This window comes from Vulpes lagopus, chromosome 1 (assembly GCF_018345385.1).
Source record: "Vulpes lagopus strain Blue_001 chromosome 1, ASM1834538v1, whole genome shotgun sequence".
NCBI classification, from domain to species: domain Eukaryota; kingdom Metazoa; phylum Chordata; class Mammalia; order Carnivora; family Canidae; genus Vulpes; species Vulpes lagopus.
The window spans coordinates 70,038,402-70,058,346 of NC_054824.1; the positions used below are offsets into that span (position 1 = coordinate 70,038,402).

At 55.0% G+C, this 19,945-nt stretch overlaps 1 protein-coding gene across 2 annotated transcripts; it reads left to right on the forward strand.

Moving 5' to 3' along the window:
- Window positions 1-1,240: 1,240 nt before the first annotated feature.
- LEMD2 (LEM domain nuclear envelope protein 2) lies at window positions 1,241-18,883 on the forward strand. 2 transcript variants are annotated; one of them, XM_041765025.1, is made up of 9 exons: window positions 1,241-2,023; window positions 3,623-3,663; window positions 6,713-6,788; window positions 10,042-10,118; window positions 11,064-11,143; window positions 12,740-12,903; window positions 14,064-14,165; window positions 14,248-14,350; window positions 17,333-18,883. In XM_041765025.1, the coding sequence occupies exons 1-9, from the start codon at window positions 1,282-1,284 to the stop codon at window positions 17,481-17,483; spliced, it is 1,536 nt and encodes a 511-aa protein (XP_041620959.1). In that variant the 5' UTR covers window positions 1,241-1,281; the 3' UTR covers window positions 17,484-18,883. The 2 variants fall into 2 exon arrangements, with proteins under 2 accessions (XP_041620959.1, XP_041620968.1); XM_041765034.1 differs by having other exon boundaries at window positions 12,758-12,903.
- Window positions 18,884-19,945: the final 1,062 nt, after the last annotated feature.

Here is a 19,945-nt window from a genome sequence, read left to right on the forward strand (position 1 = left end):
GAGAAAAATTGCACCACATGGGAACAGCTACGTTGGGGGATACGGGGAGGCTAACAATGGAAGCCTGACCGAGCAGGGGCTATAATTTTCCAGCAACCGTGGCCAGTGTAGGAATACATCCCTGTGGTGGTACAGCGAGTGGCAGGGATGCAAACCACCGGCAGAGGGGCCTTGCCCATGACCCAGGGAAGGAAGAGGGGAAAGCAGGGTGGGGGGTGGGCGATGGGCAGGCAAGGGGAGAACCGAATTAGAGGAGCCGCAGTGGACCGGAACCCAAGACGCCAAGGGTGGCCATAAACGTTTGGGATGGGGGGGGGGGGGATGAAGAAGGCCGTGGAAGGCTTACAAACAGGGGAGGGAGGTGGAAGGACAGAGCCCAGCTCTGCTCGCACTTGCCTCGCCGCCCAGGCTTCCCTGGGGGCCTCAGCTAAGAGCCGCCCAGTAGTCAGGTGCCGCCCGCACGGCCCACGCCCACGAGAGGGGCTAAGTATAAACACGTGGGAGCACTACCAGGCCGCGTCGAAGCCCTGCTCTAATTCTCGTTACCGACTTTACTGGCCAGGAGGCCAGAAACGTTCACTGGATGTGATCACACACCCAACAGTGGCGCCCCGGGCGTTTGAGAGGCCCCGCCGACTGCCTCGGGAGCTCGGGAGCTCGGGGGACCCAGCTCTCGGGGGACCCAGCTCTCGGGGGACCCCACCACAGGGCCTCCTCCCGAAGCGGGTGCCGCCCACTCGAGCCCAGGGCATTGGCTCTGGGGCAGGGGCCTGGGGCGGGGCCCACGGTCCCGGAGCTGCGCCCAGCGCCTGGGCACAGGCCCGCCGCCCCCCACCTGGGGTCCAGGGCCGGGCCTAGTCCATGACCCACAGCCCTCCCCAAGCACAGAAAGAGGCAAAGGGTCCGCAGGGGCTCGTCCTTCACCACTAGGCAATTTATCCACTAAATCAACACTTTACTAGGTGTCTACCGCGTGCCCGGGACCGCGCATGCGGAGGAGTATTCGTAAAGAAACACCGACCGGTCTTACAGACAAGGACTGAGCAAGGAGGGGAAGGAAAGAAAAAAGGAAGAAGAAAAACATTTTTTGAATTCTCGGACCTCCCCAACAGGGCGGCATCAAGGGCCGAGTGTGACCTCCCCAACATGGCCGCCAGCCGGGAGGGCGCGGACAGACCTTCCCATCATGGCGCGGGCCCCGCCCGCTCCGCCGCGGCCGCCGGCGGGAGCAGTTCCGGGTGCGGTGCGCGCCGGGGGCGGGCGGGGGGCGGCGTCCTGGCCATGGCCGGCCTGTCGGACCTGGAGCTGCGGCGGGAGCTACAGGCCCTGGGCTTCCAGCCAGGACCCATCACCGACACCACCCGGGACGTGTACCGCAACAAGCTGCGCCGCCTGCGGGGCGAGGCCCGGCTGCGCGGCGAGGAGCGGCTGCGGGAGGAGGCCCGGCTGCGGGGCGAGGAGCGGCTGCGCGGGGAGGCCCGGCTGCGCGAGGAGGCGCCGCTGCGAGCCCGGCCCGCCGCGGCCTCCCTGCGAGCGGAGCCCTGGCTCTCCCCGCCGGCCTCGGGCTCGGCCTACGCGACCTCCGGGGCCTACGGCGACGGCGGGGCCTCCGCGGCGTCCTGGGCCGGGAGCCGCGGCCTCGCCTACCCCGCCCGCCCCGCGCCGCTCCGGCGCCGCGCCTCGGCCCGGGGCAGCTCCGAGGAGGACGAGGACGCCCGGCCGCTCGACAGGGCCGCGCCGGGCCACGGAGTCCGTCGCTGGTGGGCCGCGACCCCGGCCCCGGCCCCGGCCCCGGCCCGGCCGCCCTCCGCCCTCCTCGGCGCCGACCCGCGCCCGGGCCTGCGGGCCACGCGAACTGGCCCTGCGGGTGCGGCGCGGGCCCGGCCCGAGGCGGGGCGGCGGCTGGAGCGCTGCCTGTCCCGGCTCCTGTTCTGGGCCAGCCTGGGGCTGCTGCTCGTCTTCCTGGGCATCCTCTGGGTGAAGATGGGCAAGCCCTCGGCGCCGCAGGAGGCGGAGGACAACAGTACGTCCCGGGCCGGCGCAGGGGAGGGCCCCGGGCGCGCGAGTGCCCACCTGCCGCCACCGGTTCCTCTCGGCGCCAGGCTGCCGCGGCCCGGGCCTTGCCAGCTGCTTCTGGCTGTCTTCTCCCCTCCAGACCTTGCCTCTCCTCCCTGCCGCCGGGAGAAGAGGCCTGGAGTTCCTGCAGCCATCTCTGTCCTCACTCTCTCCTGTTCCTGTTCTCCATTTCTGCCCTAGCCCTCCCTACCAGTCTCCCTTTCAACCACGTGCTGGAAGCAGTCTTCATTCCTAGGCATTTCCACCCCAACCTCTGGTTTTCCCTCTCCAGAGAAAACCACACCCCTCTCCAACAGGCAGGTCCACCCCCATTCCTTTTTAGTTCTTTCTTAACTTGGATCTCTGGCTCATTCACACATTAGTGCCCATTTGAAGACACCCCAGGTTTGACTGCCCACAGATCGGATCTGGTTGGGTTCCCAGCTTTGCATCACCAAAAGCGTTTAAACTGATATACATGGAGGTGTTTATCCTTGCTTGCATTATCCTCCTGGAGTGTGCTAAGAGAGAGTTCTGTGAGTCAAGGACATTGCCCGCCATGCTTCTGTCCACATTTTAGTTAGTGATTGGACATGGCAATAAGAGGTCTGCAGGATACAGTAGGTATCCTGACTAGTTGAGGATTGGTATGTTTCTTAAAAGGGGAATCTGCTTCTTGGGTAACTGGGCTTTAGTCTCAACGTGAAAATCATTTCTTTATAAATGTAAAGGGTAAAGTGTATAAATCTAAAGTGTAAAGTGAGTTCACCAGCTTTTGATATTCTTTGCAAAGCATTGTGATGAATACTGTTCCCAGCCTCAAGCCAAGGCCACATCTTTCTTTCCATGCCTAGCAGGAACAGCCAAAATGCAGGGAGAGGCTAAATTGTACCTTAGCTGTTGCAGCAGATGGGTGTTTGGGTATATGAACAAGTCTGTGGGCATGGGGATTCCAGACTCACACACCCAAATAACTCCTTGGCTATGAGAGCAGTCTATCCACTTGCTAAAGAAATTAAGCAGACCTGGGAGGGTCTATATGGGACTATATGATACCACAGCAGTCAAACAGTACACTTTTCATAGTCCCTGCTGAGATACTTTAAGACAACAGCTCTTGGGTATATCTTGGGATTTAGCTGGAGCTCCCCTCCCATGGTGGTACTAATCCCTATTCAACATATCACTTGGCAGTTTACAAAACAATCATGTATATTGACTTGTTTGAGGTTTACTCCTTGAGTTAAGCAGCGGAAGCTTTATTGATCCCATTCTACAAATGAGGAGATGGAGGTTCAGAGTGGTTGAGTTGCCAAGAGCCCATGGCTAATCATTTCCAGCTACGGCTTGGACCAGTGGTCCTAGTCCTGATTCCTCATCCGGGCTTGGGAAACCCTTACATGTTACTATCTACATTTTACAAGTGCCATATTTAGAGGACATCTTTCTGGTCCCCACCCTTATGGGAATGTTTTACTTCCTCTGAATTTTGGGAATGGTTCTCTTTTGAAATCTTTTCCTGAACCCACACTTTTAATTTCCTCTGTGTTTCTTTTCTTGGTCTCAGTGAAATTATTGCCAGTGGACTGTGACAGCAAAACAGATAAGGTGAGTCTGAGTTTCTCTAGCTTTTGTTATTCCTCCCAAGGATGTTAGCCTCCATCAGGAGGTAAACTTCCCCAGAAAAGGATCATAATAGGATCATTTTCAGGAGTGCTTCCTATAATGTACCAGAATCACATCGTGTTCTGTGATGTTTGTGTCAGACTCAATTGTGGCAGGCGACAGAGTACTTGAAATAGAAAGAATAGAACTCCCAAGATCCAACCCTGGCTTGTTATGGTAGCTCTCCCATCACTCACAGCGCGGGAGACTTTGATCTGCCTAAGTCAATCTAGGCGGATGCAGTAGGTTGTGCTAAAGGACCTCTCAAGCTCCCTGGCTTCCAGAGGAAGGGCTGGCAGTTTTTAAGCTTCTGGAGGCCGAGTTCTCAGGTCCACGTTCCCTCTGCTCCGGTGTCTGTGGCTGACAATGCTGTTCGGATTTGAAACATCAGGGAGCGGGTGGGGTTGTTTTAAATATATCTGAAGTGGAATTAGGCCTCTTGCCTATAGATTTGTTTTATGAGGCTTTAATGTTCCCTACAAATAATATTTGGGGAAGGTGAGCAGCCCCATCCATTTATGAGTCATGCACGCGGCATTAGCTAGGAGCTGGGATGCTGGCACAGGTGATAGTCTGGGGAAGATAGGAGGCAGTAAATTTTCAGGTCATAAATCCTACCAGGAGGAGCCTTTTCCTGCTAGAGGGCATGACTTAGTAGTCTAATTATTAAGTGTGCAATGCCAGGCCTCTCCCAAGGCCTCAGTCTCCATGTCTGGCAGCCCCCGGGCCTAGGAAAGTGCACACAGTCAAGAGTTCACTCTCTTACCCATGTTAACAGAAGGGGTGGCCTGGTGTAGATAATAGCCTTTATTTCTTCTCTGGCTTCCGCTATGTCATCTTTGGGGTTGTTTTATTACATTCACTTATCGCATTCATCCACCAAGTATCTTTGCCTCTCAGTTGTTTTGTGAAAACAGATTCATATTAAGTTGAAAGTGCCTTCTGTCATGGAAACCACAGTTGATGATTACAGGAAGTGGCCCAGAAAAATAGGTAGTGGCGAGAGGGAAAACTAGAATTTTGAACCCGAAAGCAAGGAACTTTTCTGTAAGATTTCTCTGTTCTCTGGTTTCTTTTCTTCTTCTTCTTCTTTTTTTTTTTTTTTGGTTTCTCTGGTTTCTATCTCTTGGTTCATCTCCCCAGCTGAGTGAGCCCCAACGGGCCCATCCCGGGATCTTGCTAAAGATGTGCTCGGTGAGCAGCGTAGGTACTCGTAACATCAGGGCATCAAAAGGCAGAGTCTGGGCCTCATCACAGGCCCCACTGAGCTGAGATCTCATGGGGTGTTCTTGGCCGTCATGAAGAGTGGACAGAGGAATAGGCAGTTTGGGAGATGTTTCTTGGCTTTGGTGAGGCTCTTGCTGAAAAGTCTTATTCTTTGTGTGGCTCAGGCTCCCCCAGAATCCAGATGGGCATTGGAGTTTGAGAGATATGTGTTCTTTCCCTTCTCAGCCAACTATGACACTTAGCATTTTTCTCTCTGCCTTTGTGCTACTGAAAACGCGTGGATAAGCTGGGAGTGGGTGTGCTGTCTCAGGCCGTCTCGTGGTCTAGTGCCTTCCGTCCTTCTGTTCCCTTTAGGTGGGATCAGCCCCGCTTTGCCTAAACGTCGGTGAGTTTGAAATGGAGTTAATTGTGACCACCTCTCTTTTTTTCCTGGTTGTGACAGTAATAGATGTTTAGTGTAAAAAAAAATGTGCCAAAATCAGCCATGATTCTGCCACCAAGAAATAATTTTGGTGACATTTAGGGGCATTTCCTTCCCTTCTCATTTGTTTGTGTATGTATGTTTATAGAATTGGGATCTCCATGTATATTCAGTTATATTTCTTATTATCAACATTTTCCATCACATTCATCTTTAAAAGGTAGTTTGAGTATCTGATTCTACTTACAGATTTGTGCGTTGTTTCTGAACGTTAACAGTCATGTGTGTAAATCTTGGTAACCCCATTTTGTACTTGGAAAGGCTTTTGGGTCTTTAGGCAACACAAGGGAATATATCTTGGCCTCTGAGACTTTCAGAAACCAAGTCCCTCAACGTTGCAGATGAGGGCATCAAGCAAGCCCAAGAAGGAAAGTGACTGTGGTTCTTTCCACAGTTGTCAAGCCAGGCCCGGAGCCCAGGACACCCCAGTGACACCCCAGAGGAGGTCTGAAGGGGGCGGTAGGCTTGGAGTTGACCATCATCAGCACTTGTTAGCTGTGGGATCTTGGTGGCCTAGCTATGGACTCTAAACCTCGGACTCCTCATCTGAGAAATTGGGGTGTGGTAAGGATTGTGGTGAGGATTCAGTGCAGACTCATGACAGCCCGTCATTCACTCTCAAGGAAGAGCAGTTTTTCTTTTAAATATTCTAAATCTAGCAAGTCTAGGAAAATGGTTTCAATTCTGTTATAAGTGGAGGAGATCTAGGTGTATTCGTGTTCCTGTTTTCTCATACAGATGACTTTTGTCCTCTATAGTTTTAAGATTTCTAGAAATTTCCCACTTCTAGTCAGGAATCCAGTCTAAGATGAAGCAGTTGCTGCAGCTAATCCACCGGGCAGACAATTTATAGGCAGAATGTAGGCACCTGACTCTCCAAAAACAGGAGTGGCCCAAGGGAAGACAAGGCTGCAGTAGTAGCATTTGCCTGGCCCACCAGGGAACCTGGGCTGCTGCATCTCCCCACAGCCTAGTCACCTCTGCTCCACCGCCCAGCTTAATGGCCTTTATTCCCGTGGGAACTGCAGGACAGGCTGGGAGCCTTCAGGATGGCAATTCCTTAGTTACTATGTCTGCTTTTAGTTCTGCCTCTGTTTTTATGGTGCTCAGTTAACCCGGTATTTATCGACCCCTGTCCCTGGGCCCACCACTTTACAGAATTTGGGTTAGGAGTTGTGCCTTGCTGCTTAGCACTTGGCAGTGCAGCCAAGGAGGTAAAACCAGCTGGACGGAGCCCCCTGCCCCCACCACTGCTTGCTGACTGCTTGTCCTGTGCCCTTCCAGTTTTGCCAGGCCAAGCAGAAGGCGGCCTTGCTGGAGCTGCTGCATGAACTCTACAACTTCCTGGCCGTCCAAGCCGGTGAGTGGATATCTCTGGGCCTGAGATTCCTCGTGGGGGCTGTGGGCTCTTCCCCTCATCAGCCTGGCTGGGGCTGGCTGGCAGGAGGCCGAGATGCTTGCTGGGGATCTCCCAGAAGACACACTCAGAAACCAAGTCTTGCCCCAATTCTCCACTTAGACACAGCTTTCTTAAGCCGACAGTTGGTTTTCATGTCCCCTTTAAGGGTCTCAGGGGTCCTGGCCCCTGCACAAGCCTGTTTTCTCTGGATGCCCACCACTTGATACTTTCATGTTGCACTTGCAGGAGCCAGGCCCCAGGTCTCCTCAGAGTCTGGATCTTCTGACCTGGAGAGCCTCCTGTACCAGATGGTCGGCCAGGCCAGGAGGAGAGGCCTATGCAAGTGGCAGGGGCCTGCCCGGTGGGCTGGTCACACTCAGGTCCACCCAGCTTGCCAGGGCCCCCGTGTCACATTTGGTCCTGATCTCCCCATCTAGCTGCAGGACCTCGGATAAGTCCCTTAACCTCTCAGAAACTGTCTCCCTCTCTAGCCAAGTGGTCCTTGGTCATTTTTTTTTTTTAAACAAATGAAAATTGTTTTACTCTAGAGGAGGACATTTTCAGTACCCCCATGAAGTACCTCTAAAAAGTAATCCATCCAGAAGGCTTCCCTACTATTTTATTTAGAAAATTATTCTTTGAGGCCAGATATATCACCTCCCCACACCTCTCAGAATCACTTGCTTAGGGCATAGTGTGACCTGAGCTTGTGCCCCAAGCTTGGTGCACCAGAACCAGACAGAGCTATTCAGTCTTATGGAATGTTCAAGAGGCGCCTCTTACCTGTGGGGCCAACCCTTGTCTAAAGTCATTGCTAGGGAATCCAGGCTGGATGGGCTTGTACTGGGCCCTCAGCCCTTGGGGCAGGTCTTATGGGCCATTGCTCTGCCACCACATCCCCCCTGACTGGCAGGAGACTAGTGGCGGTCAGGAAGGCATCTGTGAGCTTGGAGGAGGAGCAGTAGGCATGGAAGCTCACAGCATCACAGGCCCCAGGGGCCTTTCTGCATTGCCTGGGTCCTTGGACTATGAATTCTGGCCCTTTATTTTTTTCAAGATTTTATTTATTTATTCATGAGAGACACACACACACAGAGAGAGAGAGAGAGAGGCAGAGACACAAGGCAGAGTGAGAAGCAGGCTTCGTGTAGGGAGCCCGATGTGGGCCTCAATCCCAGGATCGCATCCTGGGCTGAAGGCAGGCGCTAAACCGCCGAGCCACCCGGGCTGCCCAAATTCTGGCCCTTTAAGAGAGTGTTCCAGACCTTAGTAACTCAGTTGTGGTCCAGGGACAAGCAGCATTAGGATCACCCTGGAACCTATTGGAAATCCAGAATCTGAGGACCCATCCCAAACCTATGAATCAAAGTCTGCATTTTTGAAAAGCCCTAGGGTATAAAGTAGGGAAGCTCTGTCTTAAACCAGAGATGCTGGTAGACATTTCTCCTCCATCCTGCCCTCCATTTGTGGTCCTGGCTTATGCCATCAGGGGGCCTAGTGCCTCCTGTCCTCTGACAAGCCTGGCCAACGGCGAGTCTGAAAGTCTCACTGCAGGGGAATGAGGGCTCTGCTAAGCCATACTCTGCCCAACCCCAACCCCACCTGGGAGGTCACCTATGGGCGGGGCATTGTGCTTCCCTTGCAGCCCACAGGGTGCTTATGATCTAGTAGAAGGGATAGGCCACCTACCTCCCTGACCAATGGCTGTTACAAGGTGTGATTAGATGAGAACCGAGAGGCCAGAAGTTCCAGTAGGCATGTTACCTTTCAGTTGGAGCAGTCAGGAAAGCATCACAGGGGAGGCGGTGTCTGTGCCAGACCCTGAAGCCCAAGGAGGATTGATTCTGTATATGTAGGGGGCAGGGTAGAGCCAAGAGGCAGGAAATGACAGAGTCAGGGATGGAAGCTCTTGGCTTCATAGGGGAAGGAGAAACAGAAGGAATGGAGTTTGGAAAGGTTGGTTGGGCCCCACCATGGATGGCCATAGATGTCAAGCCACCAGGGCTTTGATCACTGCAGGCGGTGAATGCCAACGAGGCTTTTGAGCAGCAGAGTGATATGTTGAGAGCCAGGAGCTAGGAAGGCAAGGGTGACGGCAGCTTGAGTGTAGTAGTGCGATTTAAGCAGAATCATTTTAAACTTTTGTTGATCAAACGTGGATGAGAAAGGAGAGAGGACGAAACTAATCAGGAGACCATGGCTGTGGTCCAGGCCAGCTTAAGTGGGGCAGGGCATTCTGGGGCCTGTCGGGAAAAGCCAGCTTGATCTCAGGGGTCCCATAAGGGCAAGCTCAACTTGGCATAGAAGGGATAAACTTTAGTTCGGTCTCAAGATTTTTAAAGTTCATTCTCAGCCACTCCCTCCACAGACCCCAGGCTGTGCCAGGTTAAGAGCAGTGAGGCTCTGTGTGGGTTAAGGATCTTGTACATGCCCCCAGCCTGTGCTGTGCCTGCTCTCAAGGCATCTAGTGACCCACAGGAAGCAGAACATGGTGGGTGGACCATAGTGGGCTGTTGAGAGCCACTGGCTGTGGCAGGTCCCCAAGTCCAGAGTGATTTGGTCCGACAAGATTTCCCCATGGGCCGGGGAGTTTTCAGAGGAGGTGGCCCTGGGTGGGCCTAAGGGGAGGCTCCCAGCTTCATCCTAGGTGGGACCTGATCAGAAGGGGGTGGCCCCTTGGGGCACCACACTGAGACCCCACTGCCCAGCACAGGGATGCCCTCTTTCTCTGTGGGGCATTTTGGCCTTCCTTCCCCAGAACCCCTCAAAACAGTGGGCCTGGAGGTCCTAGCCCCCTGCCTGTGTCATGGCCAGAATTCCTGCAGTGCCTGCAGCCGCCCTGCCTTTCTTTTTTTTTCCAGGTCGCGTTTATTTATAGTGCCATTCTGGTACCTTCCAAAGCTACCTGTCTGATCCTTTTAGGGATCAATTGAGAACAGACCTTAGGATTGGGTAGCTTTTTAGTCATTTAATGCAAATCACTGCACTCCTTTGCAGGTCAGGTTTTAATGATCTGGAATCGATCCAAGCTAAGTGGCTTTTGATCTTGCTGCAGACTGAGGATGCCTCACCAGAGTCATGGGGCCACATGCTCCCCATCAAAGCTGATGGCTTGATTCTTGCTGCATTTTTTTTTTTTTTTTTTTTTGGCCATTTCAGAGTATTTTTTTCCCCACCTCTTCTTTTTGTTTGAATATGTGTTTTTTCCTCCTAGGTAATTTTGAATGTGGAAATCCAGAGAAGCTAAAAAGCAAATGCATCCCTGTAGTGGAAGCCCAGGAATACCTAGCAGTAAGTAGGCTGCAGCGCTCACCCACTCCCAGGAGGTCCTGGTGCTTTTGTTCTGATCTTTCAGACCCTGTCTTTTTTTTCTCTTTCCATTTTGTGTTTGCTTTTTGGCTTTTCTTGTTTTCCCTTTTTTGTTGTTTCTTTCTTTTCTTTTCTTTTCTTTTCTTTTCTTTTCTTTTCTTTTCTTTCTTTTCTTTCTTTTCTTTTCTTTCCTTTTTTTTTTTTAACTTAGTTGAGTGTTAGGCTACTTTCAGTTTAGGCAGCAGGAGAGGTGACTGGTCCCAGCTGAGCTGTGAGCCGGAGCCCTGCCTGCCACAGGTGGGCGGGGGTCTCCTGAGCAGCTGGTGTGGCCACTGCAGGCCGCCTCTTTTTGAAGCAGCCCCATTACTTACCCCCCGCTTTTCTCCCCTTCCCAGCAGCTTTACAGACCTACATTTCACCTGTCCATTCTCTCCTTTATGTTCACTGTGTAGATTGCTCGGGGTCTGTGTGGCTGTTGGCCTGGCTCCAGTATGACAGAATTCTGGAACCTTGGAGCCAGCAGAAACCTAGGGGTCCCCTAGCCTATTTTCATTTCCCAGATGAGGAGACTGAGGCCCAGAAAGGGGCAGGGACTGGCCCCTGGGGCCCCCAGCCCCACACGTGTTTTTATTTTCCCCAAGTTGAGCTGCTAGCCCTTGACGCTTTGGTACTTGAGAAAATTCTGTTTTTGGCTACCTCAGACCTGCATCACTTTCTTGTGTGCTCCCACCTCGACTTCTCCCAGTAGAGCCCCTTCTTGGCTCTCATCAACCCACATTTCCATCTGCCACTTTGTCGTGCATTTAGCGGAATGGGGCTCTGGGGCCCGCTGGAGGACACAGGAGAGGTCTTCCCTAATCCAGCAGGAGAACAACGTTCTAGCTGGTCCGCCCAGCCACAGCACTAATCTCCCGCCCCCTCCCACAGAATGTGACCGGCAATTCCCCTGCCAAGTTTGAAGCTGCGCTGACCTGGATACTGAGCAGTAACAAGGACGTGGGCATCTGGTGAGTGTGGGCGAAGCATCACAGGGTGGCGGCACTACCACGGGCACCTGCGGCCACAGTCAGCTCACAGAGGTGTCTGAAGGTAGAGCCAGGTCTCTGCCAAGTCCTTGTGAGCTAAGCCTACAGCCAGGCAACGGAAGGAAAAGGTGGTTGGGGTGCAGCGGAAGGAGTCACTTCACGATAAGACACAAAATCCAGGTTAGCCTAGTTTTCTACCTATGCTTTGAGTTTCAGGTAACTCACTCTGTGCCCTTTGAACTCGCTGGTCCCACATAGAGAAGTCATTCTGTATTGCCTTTTGTCTGGTGCTGGTCTTCATTCCTAGCTGAAATGTTTCTGTCGGTTTCGCTCAGGACAGAAATTGAAAAAGGACATACTGGATTTTATTCTGACTGGGCATTTGACCTCATTTCTACCCCCGGGGAGCACTGTTAGCCAGGATGGCGAGCCCTCTCAGCCTTCTGAAAAGCCCCATCTGGCTGCTCAGCCTGTGGGGGAGGGGCACACCAGTATGCCCCCTCACCCCCACCCCCACCCCTTGCCACCACCAAGGTTCTTCATGCTGGGACTCCCTCCCATTTCCCAGGGTTTGTTAGGGTCTCTGTTCAGGCCACAGCTCCTGATACTCAAGTACACTCTGGGGTTTTGTTCCCTCCGTCTCTAATCCACCCAGACTACTAATTCCATCAGCAGTGCCTCCACCAGAAGCCCCTCAGACTGTTCAGCCTAAAGCTTGATAACTGGATGCAGGACACGATTAAAATGCGTTGGCTTAAAAAAAATAAATAAAGCTTCCCTGAGTGGCTGAGCGATTTTCCTGTTGTGTGTTAGGATAGGCGGAAGAGAATATGGATTTTATCCTCAGCAGTGCTCACCAAAGCTGCTAGCACAGAAGAATGATGGCACTTGCCTTTTCACACTATGGGAAGGCAGTCGGAGGGTGGCCCAGCCCAGCTCAGATGACCAGTGTTCAAAGTGGGTCTCGAGAAATCGGAACACTTCAGACACTGGGCATTCCCATACATGAGACTGTCACCTAGCCAGAAGAAGGTGCAGGCGTGGGCATCCCCATGTGTCCTGACACCTCTCAGAGGCCAGAGTGGAGGCGCTGTGGCTGGGAGCCTGGCCTCAGAGAGCCCAGTGGTTATCCTTTCCCGAGCCTCACGACACCCCAATCTTTATACTTAAACAGTTTATGTGCCTCCTTGTCACCGTCAACAAGGAAAAGCACACCCCAGACTCTTTCAGTTCTTGCTATGCAGTGCAAAGCCAGTGATTCAGTAAACATTTCCATTTCTATATGCTGGGAGGTGGGAATCCAATTTACAGTTTAATCTTCCACATGCTGAGAGGAGTTGTCAGAAGACTCGACAGAGGGAGACATCACTTTAGCAGTAGGGGTTCGAGCCTGCTGCCATCTTTAAAGCTTTATTCTTTCTAAGTAGCCAATGTGGGAAATTTCTGGAAAGTATGCGACCAGGATACCAAGTCTATTTTATAAGCAAGTAGAGGCCTCAAAGCCCCTCCTTTCATCTCCCTTTGCTTCAAATTGGGACTGATCCTATGGTTCCTGGGAGCTCATGAATGCATTTGCAGCCCTGTGTCCTGTTTCAGGTTGAAAGGGGAAGACCCATCGGAATTGGTGACAACTGTGGACAAAGTGGTCTGCTTGGAATCCGCCCGCCCCCGCATGGGGGTGGGCTGCCGCCTGAGCCGTGCCCTGTTCACTGCGATCACCAACCTGCTCATCTTCTTTTGGTGTAAGTCCTTGGCTGCCCTTCTCCCCTCACCTCCCCCCCCCCCCCCCACCCCCCACCCCCCCACCCCCCCACCCCCCCCCACCCCCCACCCCCCCCCCCCCCCCCCCCCCCCCCCCCCCCCCCCCCCCGTGACCAGCCCCTCCCCGCCCTTGCCATAGGGACTGCTCACACAGCACCTTCCGGGAGCCCAGCTCAGTGACACTCCTAGGCATGAGTAATGAGCTATAGAAACCCAGGCCCAGAGAGTTCATTTCTGTCTAGTGAACCTGAGGTCTGCCTAATAAAACAGAGGAGATGAACAAGTCAGCCTCTGCCCTGGGTCATCTTACCTTTAGAGATTGGTGGCAGGAGCATGACGATAACTGGAAAATATCCTTGATCGGGGTCAGAGACTATCATTGTCCCCGAGGGGGGAGCTGGGCCTTGGCTGGAGCCCAGCATCGTCACCCCCAGAGCTCCAGGGCACAGGCCTCTCGGAGGAGGAGGAGGTGCAGCAGGAGCTTGGCTTAATTTTACTCCCTGAACGATGTAAACACCTCCTCGGAGCTCTGGGTACCCAAGGAAAGCAGGAAGGACCCAGGGGGCTGAGCTGCAAAGCAGAGCTTAGCATCTTATGGCGTGGCATCAGGGGCTGCCTTTGAACAGAGACCTCAGGGTGTTTTGGAAGGTGAAAGGCCAAGTCACAGAAACTGCCAGCTCTGCAGACGTGGCAGAGAGGCAAATCACCAGCCATCTGGGCGTGCACACAGCTCCCTCACCCACGCCATCAGGCAGAGACGTCATTATCGGCAGCAGCATCTTGGAATACAAAGGGCCCTGCGTGTGTATATGTATGAAACCCCGTGGTCTGGTTCGCAAGGGAGGAGATGAAAGCCCAGAATGGGGTTGGGAGGAGCCTCAATCTGGACAGCTGGGGATGCCTCCGTGGTGACAGCCGGCAGAGGAAGATGATCACTTTGTAGCCCGTCTCCCCTCCGCCATCTCCCCATCCTGTGTAAGCTGCGTGCCAGCCCCGGCCTGACACATAGCAGGTTCTCAGGACACCTAACGCAGCTCACTGACAGCCTCCAGCACAGCAACTGGCCTGCACTGAGACCCAGCATGCAGCTGAATGGCCACAAGTGATGAGATGGATTAACGGGGCATTTGTTCCCTCATAGGTTTGGCCTTTTTGTGGGGGCTCCTGATCCTCCTGAAATATCGGTGGCGGAAGCTGGAAGAAGAGGAACAAGCCATGTATGAGATGGTGAAGAAGATTATAGGTGCGTGGCCCCTGGGGAAAGGACCACTGGTACCCGCCAGAACGTCCTTCCCCTATATGGTGTCCTCTGTCCTACCTTGCAGATGTGGTCCAGGACCACTACGTGGACTGGGAGCAGGACATGGAGCGCTACCCATACGTGGGCATCCTGCATGTGCGAGACACCCTGATCCCTCCACAGAGCCGGTGAGTCTTGGGCTGTCCCAGCCTGGTGCCACAGGAGAGGGCCTAGAGCATCAGTTAAGGGGCTGCGGATTGGCCCTGAGGATCACAGATGAGGGGGCCAGGCACACCTCCCGCCGCTGCCCCAGCGCTCGGATCTTTGGCAGAATGCACAGCCGAAGTACGGAAGCATGACCCCACTCTGTCAGCGTCGATACCAACTGGAGAGCTGTGGGTGGCAGGTGCTCGTGCCTTCCCCCCAGTGGCTCAAGTTGAGAGGGACCTGGTGGGTTTCTATTAGTGGAAGTCCAGAGTCACTTGGGCTCCGGGCACAGAATAGTCGAGACTCTAGTGCCATTTCTCTGTGATGCTTGTGGCCCTGGCCTCCGGGATGTTGTGGGCTGGTTGGAGTTCCTCCCAGACACAAGTGGTAGCCAGCGGCAGCTGGATCATCATCTGCCTTGTCACTGCCAACTGGGGAGAGATGGGCCTCCGGTCACTCTCATGGGCAGGAGAAAACATGCCCAGAAGCTGCCAGTGACACACTTCTTGAGGCCTCGCTGGCCAGAACTGGTTACTTGTGTTCTTGAATCAGTCACTAGCAAGGATGAGATTGCCTTTCAGACATTTTTAACCATGACCCATGACACGTCCCCTAAAATATCATGGTTCGCTTCCCACAGTAGCAGGCACACCTACACATGCATGCATGTAGTTGAACGCAGGGTTTCGTGGCAATGGATGTGGTCAGGTGCACAGCTGCATGGGCAGGGGTAGCAGACCATTGTCACGCATGGTTCCAGGGGGCCTTCCACATGGGCTGCAGATGCTAGGTGGCCCCTGACAAAACCAAACGTGGGGAAGCTTTGTAGGAGGAGGGCCCTGGCATGGCGTGGGCTCAGACCGGGGGCCCTTGTCAGCAGTTTGGTGCCGGTCTCCGGCTGGATGCCATCCCCTCGGAGAGTGACAAGCACTCACGTTTGCCGAGTGCTCGCTGTGAGCTGTCCTGCTCTGGGCCTTCCCCAGCACAGTCCCACTTGGTTGACCCTCACTGTGGCCCTGGGAGGTGAGAACAATGAGTATCCCATCTTACAGATGAGGGAACTGAGGCATGTGGAGGCTAAGGAATTTGCTCAAAGCCCACCACTGGTGGCATTTCTGTGCAACCCAAGAGGAAGTGGAAGAGTAAAACTGCTTTTAAATGTGAATTTAAGGCCGCTTTTAAATGTGAAGATGCTCAAGAACTTTCCCTACTCCTTGGGAAGGTGCAGGCAGGAAGCTTAGGGAGAGCTGGGATCACGGCCTTGGCTTGTGCTTGCTGTTGTTGCCCAGCATGAGGCGGGCGTGTGGCCCCCCTGCTCCCAGGGGGAGACTACTTGGTGCATCCAGACTCCCACCAAATTCCTGGCCTGGCCAGGAGTCTCATGTGGCCTTGGGGAACAGCCTCCTTGAGCCAGTTTCCTCATCCAAGACACAGAGACAATACCACCACCTTGCAGAGGGTTGCTTTGAAGCCCTCCTTTATTCAGCAGATGTTTAGTGAGCACTTGCTACGGGCCATACACTCCTGAGTCACAGGGGTGGGGTGTGTTGGGGTATGGGGAAAAAAACCAAATCCCCACCCTGCTGGAGTGTTGCTTCTCAGGAGGAAGAGAGGTAACAAATGCATAAGGAAACTGTGCTGTTAGGTATTAACAAGGCCTCAGGAAAAGGGGAGTGGGGGTGTCGGAGGTGGCCTCACAGCTCATCCCAGGGCAGCCCTTATTGCTCCAGCTCGGGTTATGTGCAACCCACACATGTACTGAAGTAAGTGCAAAAGTCCATCTCGGCTTGTCTCGGGACGGAGCCCTAGCAGTGAAACCCGGGAGACTCACACTATTGGCTCTCAGCCTCTTGATTCCTACCCCTCATCTGTGCAGCCAAGCCCTCCAGTTGTGAGGACACATCTGCTGCCATGGGCCCCCTCAGGTCTGCCTTGCAGATGAGGGTCTGCCTGTGAGACTGAGGGAGGGCTGAAGAGCCTGGCTGGTGAGGAAAGCAGGGGGGCTAAAAGCAGCTGGCTTATTCACCTATTAATGGGCAGCCAGGGAGGGAGGGCTGGGTGACACCAGGCAAGTGGGGACTGCCAAACAGGCTGAGGGGTCGCTGGTGACAGGACCCGAACTCCGAGGAAGAAAGCCCCAGCACCCCCATTCTTACTCCCAACCCAGAGGCCACCTCAGGAACTTCCCTCATTTGTTGTCCTGGGCCCTGGTGGAGCCTTTCCTGCTCACACATGCCCATGTCCACAGTCACTCTCCCCATGTGAGGGGTCATGGGGAGGCAGGCTGCAGAACTGCCAAAAGACAGGAACTCTTCAAAGAGAAGACGTCAGAGCAACCTGACTGCCCTGGAATCTTCCTGTCTAGTCTGGAGGGGGAGGAGGTTATAGGGGCGGTCCAAGGGGATGCCAGGCCCCGGGGACCCAGCAGAGCAGAAGAGGGGAGCAGCTCCGGCTTCTTGGCCTCCCCCGTCAGATGCTGAGCTCATTCTCATGCTCCAAAGCACTGTCAGGTTTGGATTCCACAGCCCAGTGGCCACTCTTTAATTGGCCCACATGGGGCATTAAAATGCAGCCAGTGCTGGTGATGGGGCCGCCTGGCTGGGTCTGCTGCAGTAACAGGTCCTGGCAAGAGCTGGCCAAGGTCAGCACGGCCCAGTCCCACTCAGACACACCAGGGGGTCCTCCGGCACCTCTGGTCCCCTTCGGCTCCCTTTAATTGAGCGCTTTTAGAGCAGAGAAGGTTGAGGGATAATTTTTTTCTGTGGCTCAAGAAATTTCTCTCTGCAGGAGTTCTGCTAGTACTTGATGCAGTTTCCTCCCACAGATAAATTCTGCGTGGGCTCCTGGGGTCTTGTCCCCAGGGCTTGCACAGGCCAGCTCGCTTCTCTGGGCAGTACCAGACAGAGCTTGCGGGGGGCGGGGGGCTGCTGCCTTGCTGCTGAACCTGGTCCCTCTCATTGCAGGAGGCGCATGAAGCGTGTCTGGGACCGGGCTGTGGAATTCCTAGCATCCAATGAATCCCGGATCCAGACAGAGTCCCACCGCGTGGCTGGGGAGGATATGCTGGTGTGGAGATGGACTAAGCCCTCCTCCTTCTCCGACTCAGAGCGATAAATCCTGGGTGGGGACCTGTTCCCAGTCAGCCTGTCCCAGGCCAGTCCCCTCCAGGGACGTGGGAAGGCCACCAGACCTGCCAGTGCTGAATTCACGCTTGCCTTGACTTTCACCCTCCTCCCCACTCTGGTTCCAAAGGTCTCTCTGTAAGACTCTTGAGAGATTAGCTTGTAGGAAAGCTTGGGCTTCCTTGAAGGGCAGCGGTTGGGTGGGGGTGGGTGGCAAAGCCAGAGGCCAGGTGGGTAGCTCGTCCTCTGCATTGGTCCAATCCTCTCTGCCTGGTGGCTGGCAGGAAGGGGGAGAAGGGTTTGTTTCTGATGCTTAGAGAAGATGAAAGAGCAGCAGCTGGGAGACCCTGCAGAGCAAGTATGCAGTCAGGTGGGCTGGAGCTCTTCCACCACCCGGAGCACTCAGCAGGGTGGGTGTGGAGCCTGTGGGAGGTGGGTCGGGATGGCAGGCGGGGGCAGCAGGGGTTGGGGAGCGGTTTGGTCCATGTGCCTTCAGAGGGTGTTACCGGGAGCTCAAGGGTGAGGGGAGAAAGCCTGTCCTCTAGCTTGGTTGGGCCTCTTTTATCCTGAAGGGGTAAGGTGCTAGAAAGTAGAACAAGTACTGTAGAAGATCTAGAAATGCCAGGTCCTGGCACACGGGGCCCTCCGGTCAGGAGGGGTGAGCTGCGGGGGCGGCCAGAGGGCAGGGCCGCCCCGTGCCACCCGCAGGGTCAGAGCTGGGCCTCTTCAGTGGTGCTTCTCACAGTGCGACACTGCGACACTGCCACTGCGTGGAGGAGGATGTGGATTCCGGGAGCTTGGGAGTGCCGCGTCTCCATTGTGCGACGATCACCCCTCTCCAGGGCAACCACGGGCGGCCCCCCTGCAGGGCTGCTGGGCCGTAGGGCCAGAACTTGAGGCCCGGGCTGCGGGACCCATAGGGCCAGAACTTGAGGCCGACCTGGGGGCGCGGGGTGCATGCGAGCACCACCACAGACCTTCCTCCTGCACCCCCACCCCCACCGGCCCGGCTCCGGCTCCGGAAGCGCCCTGCCAGGGGCCCTATTAACTCAATGCGAGGAGCCCCTCAAGCAGAGCCTCGTCCCCCTGCGCTCTCCAAGGCAGGCGGGAGAGGGGCGAGCCAGGGTGCCTACAACAGCGCCTCCAGAAGACATCAGCCACCCCTTGTCGGTCTTACTGGTATTTTTTGTTTCCTTAATAAAGCTCCAATCTCCCTCATTTGAGCAATACTCTCTCATTTCCTCTGATGTCTGGATGATCGCGGGGCTGGCTCCGAGTGCCCGCCCCACGGCAAAGCAATGGTCTAATCAGGCCCCAGCCGGAATTCGGAACGCGGCAACAGGCTTCACTTCAGGGTTGAAACTGTTGGATAAATAAACTATTAAAAATGGATGTGTTTCTCGTCCACGATTCTTTCCTTCCCCCCACAGAGCAACGTTGTGAGGAGCGGCAGCTTGCCAAGAGGTCAGTGGGAAGAGGAGGCCAGGGCGGGTTGGCTGGGTGTCTTCTCCCAAGGCTGCCCATGCGGCTCACCCCTCTGGGCCCCAGCCTTTCCATGAGCAAGTTTTTGGACAAGCCTCATAACTTCTCAGCCTCAGTTTCCCTATTACAACACAGCGTGGCTATCATACCCGGCAGGGTGGACTCAGAACACCTGCCTGGTCGCAGTGAGTGGTGGCAAAGGGTGAGGGTCAGTAGAACCTCTTTCTGGCCCCGTTTCTGCCTCCCCTCGGGGCCCCAGAGGCTCCCAGGGTGGGCGTGCTCAGCCCTGGGAGGGGGACGAAGAGCAGGGCAAGGTTGGATGGGGCTCCTTGGCAGCTGGTGGTGCCTTCCGAGGAGGCGGAGATCCGTGTCCCCTGCAGCCTAGTCTGCACCTGCCCCCGCCACGGCTGCAGAGGCCCAGGTGCCATCTGGGGGGGCGCAGGACAGGCAGGACTCCAGGACTCCGCAGGGTCTGGGCCTCCGGGGTCCCACCGATCTCCCACTGATCTCCACCAGGATAGCCACTACCCTGAGGGCACAGTGGGCATGGGGACCAGCGGAGACACTGGGGTTGGCTCGGAGACCCAGCCCTTCCTTCGCACTGTGGGAGATCTGGTGGAGAAATGGAGTCGAAGCACCCAGAAAACACGACCCAGACAAACTTGAGCCCACCTCTCTTGCCCTTTTCTGTTTTTCAGGGAAAGGCTGTCCCTCTGCCTTGTTTTGTCTTAAGCTGGGAAGGGAGCTAATGCAGGGCTCTATTTCTGTGAGGCTGTTTGGAGAGCGGGAGCAAGATCAAAATAAGTGAAATAACAAAAGGCCGCGCCCCACCCCCCAACCTGGGCAGCCAGCCCCGGCCTTCCTGCAGCGCACAAAGCCCCGGGGTGCATCCGCATCCTCTGCCGCAGAGCCTCAGATCCGGCCCTGCAGCCTTCCTCTGCTTTGAAGGGCCAAGTCTCTTTCAAGCAGCTC